Below are 19257 nucleotides of genomic sequence, written 5' to 3'. Positions count from 1 at the left end.
TACTGCGGACAACCTGAGGATTTAATTCACATGTGGTGGTCTTGTCCGGTGGCAGAGACTTACTGGAAGGAGATTTTGAGCCATATCAAGGAGATGAAGGGGGCGCAACTGTCTTTTGACCCGGTGGTAGTTTTACTGGGGGAGGCAGTCGAGGGGTGCTATGTGAATTCTGGGACTAAAGCCAGCCGTATTACCCACATGCTGAGCGCGGCTAGAATCTCCTTGGTGCAAGCATGGAAGAACAAGCAAGGGCCGGTAGTAGCCATGGGGTGGGTGAGGCTATGGGTAGTGATGGCCATGGAAAATAACGGCAATAACTCATGGTTCCTATTCAAAGTATCGGGATACTTGTTGGATGCCATTGCATGAATTCAGACGACCAGGAACATATGTATTTCAAGCCTACATTTCTCCGCAAGGTCTGTTATCTAATAGTGCGAACCTTGAGCTGAAAGGGCGACCCAGCCCGGAGAACACTCAGAAAAGCCGGGGAAGATGTAGTAGTCCACCCAAATGTTTGGAGGTTATGTTGCGGGGGGGGGGGGGGGTCTAATAGTTAAAACTCACGAGCAAATGGAACACAAAGACTGGAGCGAATAAAGGGGAAGACATGGGCAAGGCTATTGTTTGTCATTCTCTAGATTTTCAAGAGCATAAATTACAGACATGCATGCATTAAAGTTGATTTAAAAAAAAGTGATATTCTTTCCCACTACACCTTGTGATGAATCCTGCAGAATAGTCACAGAATCCCAGCCTAGAGTCTCCTCCCATGTGGCCAGGGGAAGGCACCCGCTACCTGATCCTAACCCTGGGAGTGGTATTGGCCCAGTGGATCACATGTGAGGAGAAGGCCATCAAGAGCATGTGAGAACTCTATCAGGGGAAAACCGATATTCATCCTCTTCTGAGGGTGTGGGTTCCCTAATGCCTGAATATCTTTTATGGCTTGCTGTCGTAGTACGGCTTCCTCTCCCAAGGCCAAGTGTGATAACCCCTAGGAAAAAACATGGAAGCGAAGTATGTAAAAGTCAGCAAGTAAAAACAACTTCTGATTGTTCTAATTCTACATAATGGTTGTTTCTTGATTTCATAATTCAAACATAAATTCCTTTGAGAACCTCACCTAAATGTACATCCTATAAATCACTAAAACTGAGTAAATTGAATAATCTTAAGGAATTATGGACTATGCTCAACGAGGAAGAGGAGCTCAGAGTTACACAATTGTAGTGTGCAGTGTAGTGGTTGTAATGGCCAACACCCGAGTGGGTCCTTTAAACATTTATAGGCCTTTCAGGTGCCGGCCATTAAGGAGAAGCAGTGGGATCAGCACAAGCAGGCAGAAGAAATACGAGACAGAACCGCTGCTGTATTGGATGCAGGACGCTGTGTCAAGAAAGTGGCGGGAGTCCAGTAGAATGCAGAGAACGTGCAGCGGGAAGCAGTACGAAAGACTAGCTGCCCGAGGGGGAGCAGCTTGGTCCTGCGTCCTGCTCCGGTGTTTGGCGTTGCTGGAGTACGAGCGGAGCAGAAAAAGCTCCAATTAGAGGAGACGTGAGCTTGCATCGGACCCGTCGGATGCCTGTGCAAACCTGACGAAAGAAGAAACCGGAGCAGCCTAGACGTGCAGAAAGACCAGTGAGTTTGGCCTTTGTCCGGTACCCGTGGGGCGCTCCAAAAGCGACTGCTGGCTCAAACCAAAACTTTTGACTATTGAGCTAATGAAATGAAGAAATGTGGGCGCAACTCGAGAGATCAAGTTAAAGGACATTGTAACCACCATTGTTAAATATTGTCCCCTTTTGGCCTGGACAAAGGGGGGTAAAAGAATATTTGTTTATTTCGGTAAAACAAAGCATACCATAAAAACACACCAAAAAATTAGCGAACAACAATATTACAAACACATTTTAATAATTGGGATAAAAAAAACCTTAAACCTTCAAAATTCAACAAATCGTAACAAAAATTCTGAGGCAAAGCAAGTTTTTAAAAAGATAAATACAGCCCACCCTACCTGTACCGTGTAAACCCATAACAAATAATGTAATGCTGGGTCAGAACACCGAAAACCTAAACCTTGCAAAACCGGTTTCAATGTGTGCTCCCTAATTGTTGAAAAAGTAGGGCAAACAACAAGTGGTCTAAATCTTACTTGGGCGCCCCACAGAGCATGCATGATTGATCCACATTCCCCTTAAACTTTAAACTAAGCCGCCACCACAGCTCTTCAGTGAATGCAATTAAAACGTACCCTGGAAACGAGGATACACTGAGATGGATGCCGAGGCCAGCTCAGATACTTCTGCAAAAGAGGGGACGTGATAATTGAATATTTTCTAATGGCTGGCCTCATAAACTCCAAGGACTCTCTTATCCCAAATAAACTGAAGTATAGTAGCTTTGCTGATTTTGTGGCCTTAATGTCTAAAAAAGCTGTACTAGAAAAACTGTGACCCACACCCGCATCCACCAACCAAGCTTTTACATACCCAAGCCAGGGGATCTTCAAATGGGGATCTCTAAGCACAAGGAAACCAATTAATTCCTGGGTCAAAATAGCTTTAGGAGTCAACGCCCCCCCCACTCCCCACCCACCCGCCAAATTATAAACCAGTGTCTGGCAGCCAAGGATGCAACCAGATCACCAAGAAACCAGCAGGCCAATTCTTGGTAGACTGCAACATATGACATGAGAAAAGACACAATTGTTTCAGAGCACAAGTCAAGGGAGGGGAACGGGGGAGAACAAACGGCGATCTTACTAGGCCCAGTGCAGTGACATTGAGAACGTGCAAGTGCATGGGGGAGGGGGAAAGTGCATGGAAGGGGAGAGAAGTGTAAAGAACGAAGCAGAGGAGAAACTTGATAAATAACAATAAATAAATAATAAAGGCAACAAACCGTTTTAGTGCAGCCAGCAATTTGCAAGTGCTAGGTTTAAGGCAGCAGACAGGTTAGTGCAGGAAGAAAAAGGGGGGTGCTGTTTGGGTACAGATACAGACCCCAGTGCAAGGGGTGGCCCGGAGGCAGTGCAGGAGGGTGGCAGGGTGAGCAGGTACCTGGGCCCGGAGGACAGAGGGTGGCCAGGTGTACGGTGCCAAGAGAGAGCAGATCAGCAGGGGAGAAGGGGAGCGAAGGCAGAAGAAAAGAGGAAGGTCTTGAGGTGCTTCCGGAACCAGAGATGGTTCTCCTCAAGTCTTAGAGTGGCAGGGAGGCTGTTCCAGGGGGAGGCCCCAGCCAAAGACAGATCAACCCCCAGCTCGTTTCTTTGAAAAACGACTGACCCTGAGGGAGTTGGGTAGAGGAGCGAAGAGCTCGAGAGGGGAGGTATTTGCGGAGGGATAGCTAAAGGCATTTTGGACCCAGGCCCCAGAAAGTCTTGTGGACAATGCAGAGGGTTTTGAATTTAATCCTTGCATCCACTGGGAGCCAATGGAGAGATTTCAGAGCTGGAGAGATACGATCCCAGGGCTTGAGGCCAAGGACAAGTCTCACAGTCCTGTTCTGGATTAGTTGCAGAGGGCGGAGAGTAGAGGCAGGTAGATTTAGAAAGAGGCTGTTACAATAGTCCAAGCTAGAGAGAACCAGAGCTTGGGATACCATGAGCTTCTGGGGGGAAGGAGAGGAAAGGCAGAGTACCTCGGAGGAGGTGCAGTCGGAAATGTGACTTTTTAGAGACCGGAGAGATGTGGGTGGAGTCAAAGAAGACCCCGAGGTTCTTAGCCTCGCAGGTGGGGGTAGGAGGAGGGCCAAGGGAGGCCGGCCAGAGAGAGGGGAAAGGATGGTGAAGGTGTGCCGATGAGGAGGATCTCCGTCTTGCTGGCATTCAGACAAAGATCATTGGCAGCACACCAATCTTGAATGGCAGTTAGGCAGTCAGAGATGGGAGAGGAGGTGGCAGAGGGCAGCCTGAAAATGAGTTGTCGTCAGCGTACACTGGAAATTTGAGCAGAAAGTGGCAATGCAGTGGGCGAGAGTTGCCAGATAGTGGTTGAAAATCCAGGGCGAGAGGTTAGACCCTGGGAAACACCACAGGTAAAGAGGAAGAAAGATGAAAGGAAGGTCCCAAGTTGGACCTGGGAGGGTCGATCTGAGAGGAAAGAGGTCAGCCAGGCCAGAGCCTGATCAGTGATACCCAGGTTCACGGAGACATTTGAGCAGGATGGAATGGTTGACCGTGTCAAAGGCAGAAGAGAGATCGAGGAGGACAGAGGGAATGTAGTTGGCAGCAGACCCAGATAACGCCAAAATGCTCTTAAAAAGGTATTATCAGCCACCTGGATATGTTTAGTTTTGACAAATCCCCACAACTCCATGCCGTATCATGCCACACAAGAGGCTTTACCATGAATTTACAGCACAAGCTCAATCCGCTTTATTTGAACGAGGCCAAAGCTGTGGCTACCACCACACCCCGCCAATAACCTTTTTTTAAATCTTAGGGTCTTCTTCTCGACATGGGCCTCGGCCCCAAAATTCGAAGAACATCACCCCAAGTTTATCAAAGTGATCCACCCGAGGGATTAACTCCCCCTTGCAGAAGATGGCTAAAAACCTCGTTGGCCACTTCATCAGCCGATTTCTGGGTGTTTATAGCCCCAGAGTATGCCTAAATCGGGCATAATCGTCAACCAGGCACTGTAAGGATCTGGGAGTGCGAGCTAATAAGACTGTGTCCTCGGCATAGGCAAGTAAAGGTAAACGACTATTACCCAGCCTAAGGAAATCGGGGTTAGATTTAAGGAAATGGTCTGCTAAGCCATTTATATAGAGACAAAAGAGCAGAGGGGCCAAAACACAGCCCGGATGCACCCCACATTGGACATGAGTAACCGGTTGTGTCCAGCGGTTCCACTCCTCTCACAAGCCACCGTTGAGAAGTGTAATCTCTCCAAAAGATCCACAAGGGCGAAGATGATTGTACTCTCCACAAGGACTCCAATCTTGCAAGCCAGGCCCTCCCCAAGATCTTTAAATACTGAATCTAAGAGATATGGTACTGGTGGTGCCCTTAACTCCTTTTTATGAATTGGATAAATCTCAGTGCGGACCAGGAAGCAATGGATACCTCCAGCACAAAAGTGACGGGAGGATAGCTCTGTGGCAACGCGCAGGTGGTGATAGTGCGCGGTACAAATATCCTTTAACATTAACATCTCCTTTCCAGGTTCCAGTTTGAGACCTTAAACTGGTTCTAAAATTCCTAATGTGGGCACCTTTTGAACCCTTATACTCCTGTCCTTTTTTAAGGTTGTTAACCTTTAAAACCATTTTATTGGTAGCTCTAACTTCAACCCGTAGAATGAGCCAGTTGCAGGCACTTTCGTCCACGCCACCCTTTACTATCTTCCACAAGGATATGGTTGTTTTAAGGGTCAAACCTTCATTTTTGCCCAAATCATTTCTGATTTTTATATAGGTCAGAACATTGTTCTACCTTCCTTCTATCCCCCACCTCATCCTGGCAAGGAGGAGGAAAGACTACATGGATTAGACCCTGGGAGAGCGTTAAGCTTTTATATATCAATGTGTAAGCTACGTATGTAACTAAACAGACCATATCCAGATGGATAATTCTGGCAATTTCAGAATGTTACGGACTGGCAGGGAAATACCCTCCTGAAGGTTTAAGGGCCCATTCCACCAGGGGCATGGCTACCTCTACAGCCCTGCAAAGGGGCATACCAAGTAAAAACATTTGTGAAGCGGCAACGTGGTCTTCCATCCACACATTCGCAAAGCATTGCCTAGAATTCTCCCTTGGTCCGGATGGCACTTTTGGCAAGGCAGTGCTGCACTGCCTCCATAAAAATATATTAATTCAAATTCTACTCCCTCCTCCAAACCAAATACTGCTGTGGGAGTCTGTCAAAGATGAGGAATACGTGGGAGGACGCAATCCATCCGAAGAAAAAGTTACTTACACTTGGTAACGTTCTTTCGACTGTTCCTCCCACGTATTCCTCATCCTCCCCCTCGGTAGAATTTCCCATGCTATTACAGCTTCTGTTTCATCAAGGCTGAGTACAGTCTCTCCTGTGTTTTGAGGCTATCTCTACTGTTGAAGAAGGAAAACTGAGCGGATGACGACGGACACAGCATGTGCTATATATGCCTTCGATGACATCCTCGATGGATGCCTTCGAGGGTCATAGACTTGACGCACAGCGCCCTCTGCCGAATTTCTTTTTCCCTAGCAGCTGAAGCTGGACAACAAGTGTTTATGATGAGGAATACGTGGGAGGAACATCAGTGGAAAGAACTTTACCAGGGGTAAGTAACTTGTTCATCTGGCTTTATTGCAAAGATTTTATTCTTTCCATGTCTCATTTCGATTTTGACTTAAAAAATTCTGCACTTGGCATATTTGCGTGCGTGTTTTTTTTTTTTTTTTTTTTTTTTTGGTTCAGCTCATTGGATGTCAAGAAAGCAATGGTGACCAGTGATTCCTTGTGGGAATTGAGGGCAAACATATTCCTCCTTTGCACTTAAATGCCTCAACATCTTCGAGCAATAGCTACTTTCAATTTGGCATTCACCTTTTGGCCAGATGAATAAAGTGAAGTTGTATTCTGTGTCTAAACAGTTAAACGATTTTAATCTGATCGGCAGGTTTTTGTTTTTTCATTAGGTCCTCATTTGTCGGAATTACCGTGGAGATGTTGACATGTCGGAAGTGGAGCATTTCATGCCGATTTTGATGGAGAAGGAAGAGGAAGGGGCGCTTTCTCCCATTTTAGGTCATGGAGGAGTTCGCTTTATGTGGATTAAACACAACAATTTATATCGTATCCTTTCAAGGGGTCTTTGGATGAATTTTCTGTGGTCAATAGGATTTATTGAGCAAGCTCTTACGATTCATTTTTTGTATAGCCCTCCCGTACAAGGTTTGGTGCTTTGAGTTTTACAGCAGCAATTAATTATTTCAGGTACATAGTTAGGCAATTCACATATCCAAACCAGCATTGTTAATCCCGTTTTCCCTTGCTGCAAGAGACATGTTTCTAGGGCTAAAGGGAAGGAGAATTGGTCGAATAGTTTCTGGATTAGTAAGGTGCAGTGGTTACATAATCTTCATGAGGATCAGATGTTTCTGAAAGGTGGTTATTCATTAAACTGGTGTGAGAGGAAGGAGGGGTGGGGTGGTGGGGTCTTGTAAAAGGTGTGGTGAATGATGCAGAAGCCAGTGTAGGGAAGATGAAGCTGGAGAGATGCAATACATTCTTGAGTCATGAGGTGATGGTGGAGACTAGTAGCAGCCTTCTGGATTGTTTGAAGTCAAGTAGGGAAGAAGGATGAGTGAGGGGTTTCTGTACAGCCTGGATGAGAAAAGGGCATTGATTTCTTTGATTCTCTGGGGAAACCTCACAAGATTGAGAATTCTCCTCTGGGGGTGTATGTGGAAAATAAAAGCAGGTGGTCCTGACCACATGGGTTGATAATGGAAGGGAGGAAGGAAGGATTTGAGGAGTGGTATCGGAGATCATGCTACTGAATAATTTAATTTGTCGATGCTTCTAATCGAAGAGCGTGAAATGCAAAATACCTATTGTCATCTGGCAAAGTACAATGGTATCTCAGTTGTCCTCTCATATACACAGGCATGAGACCAACAAAAATAAAGTAAACCAAAAATGAATGTTATGGCATGGCATTTTTACTGCAAAGCCAGCAGGAGTATGTTCCTACATGGGGATACTGGCATATATTGGCATAGCCAGCATGAACCTTTTTTCTTATACTATCGTTAATTGCATTATGGCAAAGCAAACCATGAATTATGTTCCGATATGGGAATGTTGGCAGACGTTTCTGCAATCATTATGGAAATGTATGGCCACTGCCAGGATGAAAATGTTTTTATGCTGGTATTGTACTGTCAGAAAAAGCACAATGAAAATGCTCCTGTGCTTTCTTGGTGACTTCAGCTATTGGATTTATTTCATGGGTTACCCTACGAAACTGCAAACTGTGTCTTTTAACCCATTATTTAAATAAGGTCTTGGTCCCCTCCCTGCTAAACACCCATTTCTTGGTTCGGTCTCCCCTGCTACTCTTGGTTGCTCCCACATATTTATTGTAATATTTACGCCCATCCAATTAAATTCACCATCTACGGATTGGATGACGATGCAGAAGATCAATGAGAATTTAAAAAATAGCTGGGTCAGTGGGGGAAGGCTTGCTTGTTGAGAGCTTTGAGGTTGGGGAATTTATTTTTTGCAGAGGGTGATTAAGGACGTTTCGGCACTTGTTTGGAAAGGTCATTAAAGACAGAAGCCGGTGAGCACGGCTTTCCTGATGTGCTCATGTTGAAGGTGAAATGGAACACTCCAGGAGCTGGAAGTGTATACCAACAGGGTTTATAGTTGGCATGAAATTAGAGCCCTTAGGATGGCATAGCACTATGCTCTTAAGTAACATAACTGAGAAGGGGCTGTGAACAAAATGGTTTCAAATAAACCTTTCGCACATCGCATACATCACACAAATACATCAATTACAATTTGATGGCTTTTTGGTGGCAAAGCCAATACTGTACTCTTTACTCCCGAATTGAATATAGTTGCATTCTGCGTACATCCTGTATTAAACTTAGCTGTATTCTTAAAAATAGCCACGTTCCTGAAAGTAGGTGCATGTTTAGCATAGCCACTGCATTGAATTGGGTAGAATGTTGAGAATAGCGCACTGAAGTTTGCCATTGTATGGAATCTTGTTGCTCTCCTTAGTTTGCCATTGTGTTGAACCCTGCTGTGCACTGATGTGCAAAAAAGAGGACCTACTAACAACTCTTATAATCTGCATACCCACCCTCCAACACTGAAGAAACGAGAACCACACCTCCGCCACAAAAACTAAAGCACTGCAAAACTACAAACACTACTGACTTCCCGCAACACCCAAGACGCATATAGAACCACACATCAAACGCCACACAATGTCGATCAATCATAACAAAATAGCACACAGAGCCGTTGCTGGGGGTTGGGGCAGCTGAGGGTCCTATAGCCCTTGGTCTTTTGGTTGTAGCCCCAGATGGAAGCTCAGGAGCTACAACTAAAAAGCTAGCTAGCCCCGACAGTACTGACCTTCGCATAGCCCTGCATCTTTTCCAGACCTAGCAAAATCCTTGGCACACAGTGACCGTTTTTTTCCGAACTGAAGCTACCAACAGCACGAAGCTCCCTTGCTCTTTCCTTCTCAATGCCACTAACTAACCCATCCCAGCCCCTTCCTTTTCAGATCTGCCTGGAGACCATAGAAATGGCAGCGGTGCACGGTATAAATCACAATAACAAAATATATAGTGAAATTTGCTGTACATTTAAAATACAATGCCAAAATTGGACTGTCATTAGCATAGTTTCATGATGAATAAATCCTCTACATATGAACAAATGCAAAGGTGTCGGGGGTACACAACCAACTAGTAAAGGATTCTAAATGGCAATAATGACTTAGTCTATCAGATCTTGCGTCCTGTTTTTGGCACCCACTAACTCCATAGTATAAAAATAAAAAGATACAAAGTTACATTTAGATCTTTAAAAATCAAATCTAAAAGGGGATGCTTAAATAGCCTGGGACAACATGACAGCTTTAATTTCTAATCTAAAATGATTAAAGGTGATCGTTCCGAGCTCATGTTGAATTTGCAGCTATTGGTACTCCCTGAGGTAAAGATAAGTTTTCTTCCATATTTATGCCTCCATTTTTATCCCAATCAACTCTGCCCAACGTGATTTTAGCACCAAAGATCAATTTGGGCACTATTTTCTGCTGCTAATACCACACAAGGGGAACAATGGAGAACTGACCAACGCCTGTCCAGCACACGCATTTGAGTTGCCACTGCTTTAGCTGAAGTATGTAAAGCTTTGGATATTTCATTCTTATTTACTTGGTCATAAAATGTCAACCCAAGATATCTAAACTGGTGCACAATCTCAATTCTACGATGCTCCATATAGCAGTTTGTAATGTTCTACTACCTTCAAAATTGTTGCGTAGCCTTCAACATCACTATCTTAGTTTTAATACACAAAAATAATTAACGCGTCAGCATACGCCATATTAAGCATATGCATTGTACCCAAACAATGGGGGTGTAGGTTAATATTTCACAGTATGTGCCAATATCGTGAATATACAAATAAACAAAAATGGCGCCAGGGCGCACCCTTGGCACAAGCCACGGTACGTCCTCATCCATCTGGAAAAATTGCCTTGCTGATCCAACCTAACCTTGATCAAGGTTTTAGAAGGAAGAGTTACTAAAATATTTAGCAGGGTATCTGGTCAACCCTTGGAGCGGAATTTACTCAACAATAAATTATGGTTCACACAATGGCCTGCGATAGGTCTAAAAATGCCACGTACAGTGGTATTTTAGTAAAATTAACTTCTCGACTAAGAGTTGTAAGATAAATCAATTCAAGGAGGTACCAACACCGCTTTAAGACCGGCCTCACAATTATCGAGCACCCCTGCCAGGGATACCCATGTCTGCAGTTCCTTTAATAGAACTACTGAGAAAAATCTTACGCCTTGTGTTCAATAACGAAATGAAGTGATAATTCTGGGGATCCAACCAATCGCCTTTTTTTTAAAAGCCCATATAATTATAGAACATTTTCAGGAATCTGGAATACTCTGTCGATATGTTACTAAAGAATCCCTGCAAAATGATTGACTATGAGTTTGAATCGGTTTTAAAAGTCGTGTTAGCCCATCTGGGCCAGTGGCCCTGGCCGGTTTACATTGTTTAATGATCTTTTAAATTTGCGCAACATTAAAGTCCATTTACTACACTACAGCCTTAGTATTGTTAGCATCACAACGATTTCCAAACATTTTTGAAAAATGATCAAGCCATACAGCTTCTGCAATTGGTTGCGCTTGTAGTAAAGCTTGCACATCTGTTTTTCTGACTAGCAACCAAAGAACTAAGAGTCCCAGTTCCCCAAATACCTTAACATATACTATGAATTCCTGCAATGCATAAAGATTTGGTGTCCATCTAATTTTTGAAGGATTGTTTTAATGTATATTCGTCTCTCAAATGAGACTCTAAACTCACTGCCTTTGAGTTGCCTGATACGACGCAGTTCTTTATTTTTGTTCTGCGTGGCTGCATCAAAGAACTGCACATGCTTAGATCTTGAGTCAAGCACCCCCGGTTGGCTACCCACATTAAACCCGACCAGGAGTTCCTGCACAGCCAACAGGGGTTCATTAGTTCAGATACATTCGCTTGCAAGAGATTGTGTGCGTTAAAGCAGTTAGTCAAAGTAGGCCTCAAGATTAACAAGCAATCCGTGGGATGGAATTCTACTGGGAGTCCCCTCTTGTTGCATTGAAAATGAGAGCGCCAAGCGAAGAACGCAGTGATCACTCTTTAAATCTCTTTACAGCCTTTAAAAAATATCTCCCTGTATACAAAAATGTAATCCAAAAAAGATGTGCAAATCGTATTATACCAGGTAAACTTTGTGGGACTAACTTCGTAAACGCAGCCGTTCAAGAGCTGCAAGACCCAGCAGTCAGTTTTCTGGTGAATACGGTGTTCTGGTGGCACATCCTCCTCGCTCAGCAAATCGACCAACCGGCTTGAATCGCAACTCATCCACAAAGAGGACCCGCAAACAATCCTTCTCTTGTCATGCACTTGATGTCAGGAAGGGGAATTATCATCAATCTCCCAGATTACATGCAGGAGGAACTGGGCCTGGGAAATCCCCTGCACCAAATAACTAAAGATCCAGCCATATGACAGTTTTACTGTGTTTATTCAAAATCAACAGGGATTGCGAGATGAACAATGCAGCAATCTCCAACACTCGCTCATCGATCTTGAGCCTGTGGTCGATTTTGATGATCTATCAAAATACAGTTACACCTTAAAAACCGAACGTGAATCAGGATTGGTTAGTAAAGTAGACTAACTATATACACATATACGGTGTTAGTACAACAATTGGATACAACCCATCTGGTGGCTCCTCATGCAACCACCTCTAAATGTTGCAATTGCAAACATTACATGTTAGTGTGCTATGATTGGGCAGTACAACAAAGTGGGAGCTTGGCGTAAAAAGGTGGATAGGGATGGGCAAAGAGGGTCTTCTCAGCCTTGTAGCTTTGGAAGGTTTCCAGGCCAAGTGAAACTATTCAAGGTGGTGAGAACGACCCTGACGGTGCTGCATGTTCTCAACAAGTTACTATCTCAGATCTCCTCGCCTTGAGACAGAACATTAGGCTTTGAACCTGGTATTACTTTTGTATTATCCTGCCTTTGGTTGGATGAGAACAGCCACCTCAGTCCGGCTCGAATAGACTCCGTCTTGCAGGTTCACATTGTGTGTGGGGACCGCAGAATTTATTTCTCCTGCTTGCAATTCGGATTTTCAGCTTGTATTCTTGCAGGTGTACGATCTCGCTTGTTAACTTAAAAAATTTCCCTCTCTTGGTGTCCTTGGCAAAGCTGTGCACAGTGGCTGCACTGAGAGCCGGGTCTGTATGTTTCAGCAGGCTCAGCCCATCTGCTTTCATCTGTGTTCTCGTACCTTTCAGCTCCTTCCATTCACCCCAATGTATTTCCATCTTGATTTACATGGCCGCCTATGTTAGTTGCGTTTAAGCATCAGCAAGCAGTTCAAATGTATTCTTGTGCAACTTGGGGTTTCTGCATGGCATGTGCAGGTTACCCCTCTGTGAGTCATAAACATGCTGCTGGCAGACACGAAGACATATCTACGTGTCCGTGTAACTTCATGCAGGAATGCCTATGTGCTTCATCTCTAGCGCATCTATGTCAATGGTGTCGGTCATGACGTCATCCGCTTTCTTCAAAGTTAGTCAGTCGACTTGTATCTCTTCAAAATCTTCAGGATAGGGTCTGAATGGTTGTCTGAGTGAATAGTGTTTCTCACACCTGCGATACATCGATGGGGAGGAGAGGCCCACGAACAATGTACATATCGCGTTTCTCTGCCACCGGCATGGGAGTGGGATAGGTGCTACAAGGGCCATGTTTAGGTCTCCCTTTTCACACCCACCCTCTGGAACGTGATCCTGGTGTCTGCTCAGTATGACTCCACAATACTCCAATTTCACAAATCTCTCAAAACGTGGCTCTTTCAACAACACTTGGCCAAGGACTAATTCCAGTGGACGCACAGACCTCCCAGAACTGCGCTGATAGGATACCAGCCCAAATGCCGGGTTGCCACACACTGTACATTGCGCTGTTGCTATCCAGCTATGTCCACACTCTTAAACGATAAAATAAATCAAATTTAATTCTTTACAGCAGTCCAATCCATGTTACAACTCTTAGAATTAACCCCTGTTGCTAAATTCAGAAGTGTCAAGATTGTGATTCTAAGATGTTGTTAACCGACCCACACCGATTGTCTATGGTGTATCGGGGTGGAGCATAAGACCTTGGCCTGCTCCAAGTGCCAGTCAATGAGTGGAAAGGCTCTGAAGGAGCGACAGGGGAAATTGGTGGTAAGTAAAAACCCCCAGAAATCCCTACAGACTTACCCGTCGAAGAAACCTTCGTCCGAGCTGGGAGGCGACTCTCCTCAAAGGAAGAAAGTTAAAAGATCAAGTTGAGGAGTGGCATCCACCACTCGTCGAAAAAGAGGCACCACAGGCCGCCTTCTTCAACTTATCAGACACCTCCCATGAGAGGGTATCTTGTCCCACGAAAAGCTCCACACCTGCTGAATGGGAAGCATTTAGATCTGAAATACAAAAAATATTTCAAAAACCCTCTGCAAGCCATGCACCTGCCACACCATCCAAAGAAGCCGTTAAGAAAAGGGCTCACGCCAAATCCTGCTCGCCCTCGTGACCGGGACAAAGGCCAGATCCTCACCGTGATACGTCATTGAAGGATCCTTTGAGCCGCAAGTCCAAACATAACTTGAGGTTGTCGATGCCAGCTACGCCCTCGACGCCAGCCATACCGTCTACGCCAACCGCGCCATCTAATCCAATGGCTACATCGAGGCTGAAAAAGATTTCGACGACTCCTTCAAGACCTATATTCCTTTACCAAGGAAAGATTATTTCAAATCTCTCACCTCAATTCATGAGGAAAATGAGCCATCGGACAATGATGCGCCTTTTCATCTTCAATTTGGTACACCAAATGTGCCCGAGAGCTTTATTACGCTAGATTCGAGATTGAAAGATCTTTCTAATAATTTACAAATGGCCAGTGGGGTAGAGACCCCACCAGAGCTGGATTTTGGTATCCCTGAAGCTGGTGAGCATGCAGCTAATGTCTAAAGTTGTAGACTATATGGGGTGAAGTAGGGCTACCCTCCCATTTTTGAAAAGGATGTTCTGACTGACAGCCTTGGTAAGGGGACACAAATGGATCCTATTTTACCATTTCATATTGCTGTCCAAAAAAGGGTGGCAGCAAATTGGGAGACGCCAGAGACTAATCCGTCAGTAAACAAAAACCTGATGCAAAATTACCACCCTTCCAGTAGTGACCCCGACTACCTGTCTAAATACCCCACTCCAGAGTCTGGTGGTACAGGCAGCTACCGCAACTTCCAAGCAGGCAGCTTATCCAAATATTCCCTCCAGATAGGAATGACCGAGTATATGGATGGGCAAGAAAAGTATTTTAAGCAGGGAGTATGGCTCTTAAATCAACCAACCCCACATTAGCCTTTTCACCCCAGTGGACAGCCTTGGCGGGGTAGATCTTTTTGCTACTACTCCTCAGTTGGAAGAGCGAGAGGAATGGCTGGTCAAAGAGGCCAAATAAGATTCCCTTGTGGGTGAGGGAGAGGTGCAAAGCCTGCTCAAGTAGGAGCATCCTTACCAACAGCCACTGCATCAGCCACCTCAAAACCTCTGAGGTCTAGAGTCCCAAAACACCAGTGGGAGGCCGACTGTCTCGGCATCTGAAAGAATGGCGAGACATTACTTCGGATGCTTAGGCAATGGAAACCATAGCCCATGGTTACTGCCTTCTTTTCATTCAGAGACCTCAGAACCATCCCCTCTTAGTGGAGTCCAGATCCACTCCTTGTGCAGGAAATGTTGACCCTGCTATAGCGCTATAGAACCGGTGCCTGAAAGGAACAAGGATGGTACTCTCCATATTTCCTAATACCCTAGAAGGACAGAGGACTGAGACCCATCTTGGACTTGAGATACTTGAACAAGTTCCTCAGGAAGGACAAGTTCAACATGGGCACGCTTACAAAGATCCTTCAGACCCTCCAACTCCCTCCAACTCCAGGAATGGATGGTGTCATTGGACCTTCAGGATGCTTATTTTCATGTGCCAATCCATCTCAAGCACAGGAAATACCTGAGATTTGCCATTGGCGGTTCTCATCAGTTTCGAGTTCTGCCATTCGGGCTAACCTCTGCCAGAGGGTTTTTAACAAACTGATAGCTGGGTGGCAGAAAGTCCCAGGAGAGGGTGTGTGGGGGATTCACATCTACACCTACCTGGATGATTGGCTGATCAGGGGGCATTTTCCCGAGCAAGTCCTGGATCATCTCAACGTCACCTACCACTCTTCTGACTGGGCTTCTCCCTCAATTACAAGATGTCGCATATGACACCTTCTCGAAAGCTCCAGTTCATCAGAGCTGTACTGGATACATTCTTGGGAAAGCGCCCGCTACCCGAGGTGAGGTCTCAAGACGTTCTACAGATGGTCTGAATTTCAAAGTTCCCAGTGTCTCCCGGCCTTCGCCTTGAGGCTGAGCAACCTAAAAAAAAATTGGTTGCTAAGCCTCCTGGCATCCTGCATTTGCCTGGTGTCAGAGGCTCGCCTGAGAATGCGATCCCTTCAATGGGCCTTCAGGACACAATGGTCCCAGTTCTCAGGAAACATGTCAGACCTACTTCAGGTTCCAAGCAGGGTCACACAGGATCTCCTGAGGTGGACCTGCGAGGACAACATTCTGAATGGAGAACCTTTTTGGCGACCATGGCCGGAGATGACAGTAGTGATGGATGCTTCACTCATGGGGTGGGGAGCCCACACCAACGATCTGACAGTCAGCAGTCATTGGTCTCTACCGGAGCCCAGACTACATATCAATCTTTTGGAGCTGAGGGCAATCCTACTTGTGCTGAAGGCTTTTCTGCCCTCTGTACAGGGAAAGAATGTCCTGATAATGACTGACGACACAGTGGCCATGTACTACCTGAACAAGAGAGGAGGTGTAGTGTCACTACCACTGTGCAGTGAGGCAAAGCAGCTCTGGTATTGGACAATTCAAGAAGGAATCTCTATCAGCAGTTCACCTAGCTGGAGAGGAGAAAATAGCGGACGCTCTGAGTAGGCAGAGCAGAGTCTCCCACGACTGGGATCCAGCTCAGTCCTTCAAGAGATCACCCTTTGGGGAACCCTTCAATTGGATCTGTTCTCAACCAGTGTCAACTGGAAGTGCACACTGTACTGCTGCAGGGAATGTTTGCTCCAGGGAATTTCCTCAGAGGAGCTCTAGGGACATATTTGCAGTGGACTGGGAGTTACCACTCGTTTACTCCAGTCCCTGTCATTCCTCACCTGGTCAGGAGGTTGAGAAAGTTCGGGAAACACATGATCCTAATTTCCTCGGATTGGGCCAGGAAGATGTGGTAACCGGACCTTCTGGACATGTCCAACTGCCCTCCAATACATCTTCCACGAAGTGAAAACCTTCTCTCGCGAGAGGGGGGTCGGGTTCTCCACCCTGATGTCAAGACGCTCAGCGTTCACGCATGGTTTCTGAAAGGCTGAGATACGGATTTTGGACCTCCCAGATGACGTAATGGAGATTTTTGCTTTCGGCCAGAAAGGCAGCAATGAAGTCCTTGTACCGTTGCCGGTGGAACAAATTCTGCGATTGTGCAAAGACAAGAATGGAGACCCTTTTCTATGCAAAACACCGTAAGTGTTATCTTTTCTATTATCCTTAGCCAATCTGGGGCTCCAGGTTGGAACTATTAGGGGCTATTTGGCCATGCTATTCATCTTTAAGCGCTCGTCAGAAGAATTTGACACCATTTCCAAAGAGGCTCCCAATACCCCCCCTCACCCATCTCCTTTCCAGGTTCTAGTTTGGGACCTTAATCTAGTACTAAAGTTTCAAATGTGTTCACCCTTTGAACCTTTACATTCATGTCTGTTAATGTTTTTTTTAAAGCCACCCTTTACTATCTTACACAAGGAAAGGGTTAAGCCTTCATTTTTACCCCAAATCATTTCTGATTTTCATGTAGGGCAGAACATTGTATTGCCCACTTTCTATCCTCCACCTTATCCTGCCAAAGAGGAGGAGAGATTACATAGATTGGATCCATGCAGAGCTCTAGAGCTCTTGAGCTTTTATACCTCTAGGCTATCAAAACTTCGTATTGAAGAACAGCTTTTCATAGGCTCTACAGGTCACAAACTGGGTCAAGCTGTGACAAAACAGACCTTCTCCAGGTGGATCATGGCATTTTCGGAATGCTACAGACTAGCGGGCAAGGATCCTGCGGAAGGATTAAGGGCCCATTCCACCAGGGGCATGGCTAACTCTAAAGCCCTGCTTTGCACCGTGTACTGATCAAAAATATTTGTGAGGCAGATATCTGGTCTACTATTCACACGTTCACAAAGCATTACTGCCTTGAGTCTTCGCTCGGTCAGGATGGAAGCTTTGGAAAAGCTGTCCTCCATTTGGTTTGTGAAAACCATTGAAAGTGTACTCCCCTCCCCCCAAATCAAACACTGCTTTGGGAGTCTATCAAAGATGAGGAATATGTGGGAGGACACAATCCATTAGAAGAACAAGTTACTTACCCTGGTAATGTTCTTTCGAGGGGATTGGGTCCTCCGACGTATTCCATATCTATGACATGTAATCACCACAGCTGTGCTGCTTCGGAAACTTTTTTCTGCGTCCTGCGTCGATGACGTTGATGCGCCGTCGTCGAGGGCCTCCTCTGACGTCCGACGTCATCCGATGTGATAAGTAGGACGCACGACGCTCATAGCCTCAGTTCCGTTTTTTCCGTGAGCACGTTGCTTCGTGATTCTCGGTTCACGCCTCGACTCTTTGGAGTTCTGTTCTTCTCGGTTCTTCGAACCTGTTCGTTTTGTGCAAATCCTTCGTGTGAAGATGTCTTCTACTTCGTCTTCGACACCGCGTCCGAGTTTCAAGAAGTGCGGGGAGTGTGGGTCCAAGATGTCGGTGACGGACTCGCACAACGCCTGCCTCTGGTGCCTCGGGGAGGGCCACGACACGGATGACTGTATCGACTGCCAGTCGCTCACGTCCAAAGCCTTACGCGAACGTAAGAAGAAGTTGTCGGTAGGTCGGGTGTCCAAGCCCAGGAAGTCGAAGTCTGCGGGGCTTTCGACGGATGATTCGAGGGGTGACTCTCCGCGTCATCGTCGGAAGTCTCGTGGGTCTCCTTCTAGGAGTAGGTCTCGCCACTCCTCAGCCTCTTCGAGGCGTTCTCGGAAGCGCTGACACCGGTCGTCTTCCAGGTCCTCCTCGGAGGACTCTGCCCGGCACGTCGCTTACCCCATCAGCCGTGCGACGCCGGAGGAATGGGCTTCCTTCGGGAAGAAAATGCTGGCGATTCTTGAGTCGCAGGGTACTAAGCCGTCCGCGCCCCCGAGTGGGGTCGGTCGTGAGAGGTCGAGAGACACAGCTCGCATGAGTGGTCGGCACGAGTCACGGGAGAGGTCCCGTTCGGACAAGGAGACTCGTTCTCGCCGTACCCGTTCCAGGTCCCGGTCCTCGACGCGTTCGAGACCGTGTGCACCTGTGAGGTCTTCGAGGAAGACATCGACGTCTGAGGCGTCGAGGGCGTCGACAGGCTTTCTCGAGGCTCCGGCTTCGAGGAAGTCGTCGAAGCCGTCGACGCTCGGGTTGTCGAGGGACACGCTCGGGGCTCCGGCCTCGAAGGCTGTGTCGACGCCGCCGATGCTGGAGGCGCTGCGTCTGACGTCGACTCCGATTTCCTCAGCGCCGATCCTCTCGGCGCCGATGCCGGTTCTCTCGACGCCGGCGCCGATTCGCTCGACTCCTTTCATGTCGGAGGTACCCCGTGGCACGGGAGAACCCCCTAGGAAGGCTCTGGTTAAGAGCAAGCACTCTCGGGTGCCTTCTTTTCGCCACCTGGACTATATTTCAGAGGCGGATGAGGATTCTGATGGCCTGGTTCCTATTTAGGTTCCAGATGAAATTGTCTCGGGCCATAGTCGGTTAGACGATTTG

At 46.3% G+C, this 19257-nt stretch overlaps 1 protein-coding gene across 1 annotated transcript in view; it reads left to right on the top strand.

Moving 5' to 3' along the window:
- The window catches only part of LOC138573254 (AP-1 complex subunit mu-1), a 629275-nt gene that overhangs the window by 117709 nt on the left and 492309 nt on the right, over positions 1 to 19257 (top strand). Inside the window, exon 2 of the mRNA XM_069649323.1 lies at positions 6638 to 6794. Within this exon, the coding sequence (XP_069505424.1) occupies positions 6638 to 6794 (157 nt within the window). The remainder of the gene's footprint in view (positions 1 to 6637; positions 6795 to 19257) is intronic.

Source organism: Ambystoma mexicanum, chromosome 1p, assembly GCF_040938575.1.
Source record: "Ambystoma mexicanum isolate Mex_15411 chromosome 1p, UKY_AmexF1_1, whole genome shotgun sequence".
NCBI classification, from domain to species: Eukaryota; Metazoa; Chordata; class Amphibia; order Caudata; family Ambystomatidae; genus Ambystoma; species Ambystoma mexicanum.
Note: the sequence above shows the minus strand (reverse complement) of the source record. Positions and strands in the feature narration are given on the sequence as shown.